The following is a 6,360-nucleotide window of genomic DNA, read 5'->3' on the forward strand; positions in this document are numbered from 1 at the left end:
AGGAAGTTTTTCATAGGTTGTAGCACAGAACTTCAGCTCTGTAGCATGTTAGAACAGTCCTGGACCTGCACCCTGTATTAATCTTAACATGAGTGCTGAGAGGCACCCACATTTGCCAACTAAATTGTTAAATTCCTGTGTAATGCCAAAAGACAAGAAGATGCATCTTTTTGATATCTCCAGAGCTTTTTTTCTATTGCCTTAGCAGGACCAGGACTCTTCAGCTGTCTCCCATCAGTTTTATGGCTCTTGCTGGCTCGTTGAGGTGCCACGTTATCTTGTCACGGGGGACTCCCCCGGTCGCTCCTTATCTGCCGTGATGTGCAGAGCAGAGGTTTCCACATTTCAGCAGGTGACACAGTCAGTGGCTTTCCACTGGGGTGCAACAATACTTGAGATTAGCAGCCACACAGAACAAAATGCTGTTGCTTGCCAGGCAGTAAACTAAACCCTCATCTCTCGATTTTTGTTGTGTTGGTTCGTTTTTCTTCTGCCATCTTGGCAAAGGCAGCTGGTTCCTTCTGCCTCTCCTGTTAAGAATGGCTACAGGTTCAAACCACTCACAGGAGGAGATTCATGTGTAGAAGAGTCATTTTAATACCTGATTTCTTCAGAGCAGGACTACTCAGCAGGGCTGGATCTACACATCCCCTTTGCCTTTGCATTGGGAATTGCTGGCTCCTGCAGGCAGCAGATTTGGAAGGGATGAGGAAGGCTGGTCTTTCAACCTACTTGGCCTGCACAGAAACAACAAGTGGTTATGTTAGAGTAGAACATGCAGCCACAGTGGCTGGTGAGACCCCGTTTTCATGCCTCAGAGATACAGATGCTCACAGTGTGGTTTAGGATTAGGCATTCTTCCAGCTGAGCAGTGATGGCAGTTTTCTTTTGAGGCCACGGTGACTCCATTCATACACGTCCTGGCAAAAAAATCGGTTTAACATGCTCACAGATATCATGAGTTACAAACCTACAGGTCTAAACAACTTCACAACTCCCTTAGGTGTTTAACATGTTGAGTATATTGACTGTTTTACAGGCAACACAAACGGAAGCGAATTGTTTCTTTGGAGGATTAAAAACAAGTTACTTAGCTGTGTTCCTGGAGAAGCCTTAACAAGCAAGTCACTGTTTGTTCGATGACAGATTTGGTGCTAATTTTGCTGCTGTCTGCTCCTGTTTGCATCTCATGGTTGTGGATGAAAGCAGCAGAATGGTGATTAGCTCAGACCCTGCTGAAAGAAAACAACACCCAGTGGCTTCTGAAGAACAAGGGAGTGAGAGTATATTACCCTCTGGCATTTTTATTTTATTTAGCAGGTAAAACTGTTCATTGAACCAGAGTTCATTTACAGTGGCACCCCAGCAGACTGCAGCAGCAGGATGAATTACCAATCACTCACAGTGCAAACAGGAATCATTCAAACCCTGCATCATCTGTACTCAGGAGTTCAGGTCTCCTGCACTGCACACTAGATAGCTGCCTGTCCCTCTCCCTTGCCTCCAAAATCCTATTGGGCATCCCAGTCCCTGTTTTAGTCCCCAACTACTAACACTTTTATCTGAATTCCCCTCCGTGGGTTTTGATTTTAATGCTGTTAACCAGAAGCTGAGGAGTTCACTGGATTAGACTCTTTTACCCACCAAATTAATGGAAATTGGAGTATATGCTTCCTGTGAGGATATACTTTTTTTTCCAGGAGCTCTCACTTGGAGGATCATTGGTGAGATAATATCAGGAATCTTAACTAATCCTCTAATGATTGTACCAGGGTGAACAAATCTATCTATATCAATTAGCCCAGTGGTCCACCACAAGGCTACTCTTACCTGATAAGTGGGTTTTTACACTGAGGGGGATTTTTCTCCGTGTGCCTGGAGGCTGGAGGCTGTGCAAAGTCGTGACTCAGCGCGTGGCCCTGCTGGGGCTGTGTGGAGCTGCCTTCCCACTCCCTTCGGAGCGGGGCATATTCTAGTCACTGATTTTATTAAAAATGCATGCGTTAAGCGATGGCATAATTACAGCAACTTTGTCTGGGGATGGAGAGCAGCAGCAAGAGAAATTTACGATGTGTCTGAGAGAAGATATGAGCTGTCTTGAGAGGAAGCGGTTCACAGCGGGCGCTTTGGCGGCGTACACTGCATCTGCCGGCGCAGGGGTGGCTGCAGGACACCATCTGGGAGCAGTGGTTCTCCCTCAGCACCTTCAGGGCTGTTCCCAGCACCCCAGTGCTCGTGTGCTTTAGGTTTGTTGGCACTGTGTCATCCCTTTGGATTTCCCCCCCAGCCACGGGATTTAGGGTGGGGACGGTGTGTCCGCACTGCTGGTCGGTCATGTGAGGAATGTGGTCTGGAGAGCAGAGCGAGCCTGCCTTTCCCCCCAGTTTTTGGCTGGGGGTTGCCTGACTGATGCAGCAGACCATTAATTTGCAGTTAACCAGGATATCTCCAAATGCAACTCCATCAATTGGCAGGAGGTAAATAGATGCTGCCTCTGCTTAAAGCGGGGCTGGAGCCCTCTCTGTTTATCTTTCCTTCCAAACTGGGTGCATCTGCTATTGCTCTCTAATCTCTTCTCCTCTTTGTTTTATTTGTCTGAAACTTCTTGGATGAGGGAGAGGTTGCCTTGGCCTCGGAGCCAGAGAGGTTTTGTCATGGTGATTAGCTGGTTTAGTTGGGGCGCTCGAGGCCTTTGTCCATGTGCTGCCAAAAGATGAAAATAACTATTATTATTATTATTAGCCCACTTCACAGGGAGGCTGCGAGGATTAATTCATGTTTGTAAATTGCTTTGGAGATTTAAAGCTCTGTACAAGCACTAAGGATTATTGCCTTCTAGTTCTTCAAGGTAGTATAACTTTTATAAAGACTTTTAGCCTCAAAAGCATCTTGAAAATAGGAAGAGTTAAATCCCTTTGAAATTAGATATACTTCTAATGTTTAAGATAAAAGTAACTGCTTCTTCTCTGCTGCTTCTTCCAAAAAAAAAGACCAAAAAAAAAAAAAAAGGCAATGGCAGGTTGTGATAGTGCCTCTTCTTTTTTTTCCAGGAGTCCAATGTGCTGATTGCTGCTAACAGTCAGGGTACAATTAAGGTAAGTTATTTTATTCATCTCCCCCTTAAACACTTGAATCTGTTGATAGTAAAGAGCAAGGTCAGAGAAACCAGGCAGCCAGGAGAAACCATTAGAGGAGGTGATCCCAGCTGTGGAGGTTTGTAATTTAAATGATGTGTTTGCCTCTGGCACACAGTGGAGTGAGCAAAGAGTGCACCAGTAATGAAACCAGTTACAGTGAGGTGTGGAAGAGCTGCTGGTGTCCATCCAGCACCCACCACAGCTCCCTGGGGTCCTGGCAGCAGCATCTCTCTCGGCTCGTGCTGGTCCCTGTGGCAGCAGAGGCTGAGTGTTTGCTCACCACGTTAAGCAGAGCCCATCCTCTGGCTGCTGCAGGTGCAGTGGGGCTGAAAGCTTTGCTCCTGATGTGTAGCCAGCTGGAGCAGGGCTGGAATGAGCAGGGATGCTCCCTGTCTTTGCTTGCTCTGGTGCCCAGACAGGCGGTAACAGAGCAGCTGCCAGCGCAGGGTTCTGTGAAAGCAACAGCCTTGCCCCTGCACCGACACACCAGCGCTGTGCCAGGTTTGCAGCACTTGGATTGTCTCCTAGAGTGTCTGTTCAGTGTATTCCCATCCATGAAATGTCAAGTGGTATGGAATAAAGCCTGTCCTTCTTTATGTGTCTTAACAGCCAAGCAAAACCAGTACCCAAGCCAGTACCAAACTCAGCCCAAAACCAGAACCTTGTCCCAGATTCTACACAGCAGCACTGACCTCCACCGTGCTTTGGAGGCTTGTTGGTTATTGCCATAAGTTCATAGCCCGGAGCCACAGGCTGCAATTCTGTAGCTCATGATAAAGGGATTTACTTACTGTTTGCAAAGTTACACGCTGCTTTGTCACTCATGAGGCTGAGGTCCTCATCCTGGTTGTCCCTTGCATCCCTGTTTCAATAGCAGCTCTCTGGAGCCAGACCAGAGTTGCTGGTCTGAACCATCCTGAAAAAAAATCACCAAAAAAAACCAGGAATGAGAAGAGACCCAAATGATCTGTGTTTGACTGTGTGTCAGGGGTTTTCTTTTTCCCCCTTTTTAGGCCACGAGTGGCTGGGTTACTCCCGCTGTGCAGAATGTGATGATATAGCCTCTTTTTCATAGGGCATCTATTTACCTATCAGGTTTTGAAATTAGTTGGTGGTTAATTTGGTCCCTTCCTCCTTAGTAAAAAGGACAAAATGCACATACGCTTTTGATATTTTGAAGTGAATCCAGCAGCAAGATCAGTGATTAGAGAGGAGAGGTTTTGCTCGTGCACTTTGCTTGTTAATGAGAAAAGGTAGACAGAGAAATGCACAAACAGCCAGGGCTGTCAGAACTCTGGTATCTCCATTTGCCTGTGGCAGCACACAGTGGGATGGGCTGGGAAAGGCCTGGGTTTGCACAAACCCACACCAGTGTGGGGGCAGGTGCCATCCTGGACATTTCCCGTGAGCTCTGGAGCTTTCCCCAGTAAAGCCAAACCAGGTTCATACAGACCATGGCAGCCCCACAGTCCCTCTTGTGCCACCTCTAGGCCGTGCCTTCAGAGGCTGCTGCTCCATCGCAGCCTGGACAAGGGAAATGTGAGCACAGTGGGCTGGGAGGACAGAAGCTGATCTCCATTACGAGATTTCCAAGAGCCGTTTGATTGGGATGAGGGGAAAGGAGGCAACTGTGGATGGTTTTGCTTTATGCCTAATTTATCATCACAGAAGCAGACATCAAAATTGGGATGCTTGCCAAGTGCTTATCCCATTTGTGGGATATTATTGCATGCTGGTGAATAAAGGGTAAGGGGTGGAGACGGAAGGGTCAGTCCTGTCCTAGTGATCTATATGCTGATGTAGGAAATAATGAATGTCATAAATTCCTTTTCTAAATGTCTCATCTTCCCTACTAATCAGGTACTGGAGCTGGTATGAAGGGTTTTCTCTCAAGGCATGAGGTACTTGGTTCTGCTGATATGCTACAGTATTCATCTGGGATCCTCAGTGGGACAAGAAACCAAAACCACCTTGATGTTCCTCCCCAAAACCATCATGTTTGGGGTTTTTTTCCATTTATGGACTTTCTAGGACATTTCGAAACACTGGAAACATCAGTGGACTGTCTGCCATCAACATTAACTCCACAGACTTTGCTGCTGCTGCTGCTGGTGGTATGGTTGTCTAATTTTTACGATAGAAAAACAAATTCTTTTAAATAAAAACAAAAAGGAATAATAAAATTTATTGAGCCACAAGCTGAAGCTGGAAGATTCTCTCTTGTTGCATATGGGAACATATTTACTTGGGTAGGGAGCTTACAGGAGCACACAGGGCTGTCTTCAGTTGCACATCTCCAGTTAATTTCATCTGGACTGTTTTTCATCCCACTGGAAAAAGAAAGTCTCAAAGCCTTACCTGGACATGCAAGCAATTCACTTTGAGATCCCATCATGATCCAGTTCTGTTGTTCCTTTGATTTATTATTTTTTTCAGATGCATTAAATGTTGAAAAACATCACCCAGGTTGACACTCCTGTAGACTGAAGTCCTCTGCTCATCAAGAAGAGAAGGACACCTTCCCCTTCCTCCCTCTCCTTGTGCCCCTGCCTTGACCCAAAGGAGAGGTTTAAGTTGTCCTCCTGTCCATGTGAGCCGCCTGCCACTAGCAACGTGCTGAGAGGAGGGGACCCACAGTTCCTGGGACCTGGACTGACCTCACCAAGACATTGTGGGATGATGATCTCCCTCCCACTGACCTGGCTGTGTTTGACTGTCTCAGCTAGAGGAGGAAGCTTCTAGATCCAGTTACCAAAGCCCTGCACCACTCAACCGCCCGTGGGGTCTGGTTGTGTTTGCCCCTCTCTGCACACCGTGGAAGCCAAGTGTTCTGAATGTTGTAATGAGAGAGGGGATGGAGTTGGTTTGTAATGTGTTTCAGAGCCATGATATAAGTAGCCTTATTTTTAATGGTCATGCATACACTTAATTGTACATAATAAACCATGATGCTGAGAGTGGTTGTTGCTTTGTTGGCAGGACAGTGGGGTAGGTGAGAAGGTGCAGACGGTCCTCAGGAGCAGCAGCCAGGCTGGGCTGTCAGGATTACTGCCAGAACTTGTTACACTAGAAAGTGGAATGGGTGAGTCTAGTGTCTTTTCTCCCAGCTGTAGGTGGCAAAGGTGCAATACAGACAGTGATACCTGTGGGAAGCGTTTTGGTTTGCAAACAGAATCCCTCTCCCTTCATTCACTGCATTCTGAGTCCCCTTGGGGGCTGGGAT

At 46.8% G+C, this 6,360-nt stretch overlaps 1 protein-coding gene across 4 annotated transcripts in view; it reads left to right on the top strand.

Annotated features, from left to right (window-relative positions):
• Positions 1-6,094, top strand: part of RFWD2 (ring finger and WD repeat domain 2) — a 121,689-nt gene extending 115,595 nt beyond the window's left edge. For 3 of the 4 annotated variants that reach the window (XM_017815867.1, XM_017815864.1, XM_017815866.1), the window contains exons 19-20: positions 3,051-3,095; positions 4,998-6,094. In XM_017815867.1, the coding sequence (XP_017671356.1) occupies positions 3,051-3,095; positions 4,998-5,015 (63 nt within the window). In that variant the 3' untranslated portion in view covers positions 5,016-6,094. The remainder of the gene's footprint in view (positions 1-3,050; positions 3,096-4,997) is intronic. The other variant, XR_001874975.1, reaches the window with a different exon arrangement.
• Positions 6,095-6,360: the final 266 nt, after the last annotated feature.

Source organism: Lepidothrix coronata, unplaced genomic scaffold (genome assembly GCF_001604755.1).
Source record: "Lepidothrix coronata isolate B3197 unplaced genomic scaffold, Lepidothrix_coronata-1.0 Scaffold52, whole genome shotgun sequence".
Classification (NCBI taxonomy): Eukaryota; Metazoa; Chordata; class Aves; order Passeriformes; family Pipridae; genus Lepidothrix; species Lepidothrix coronata.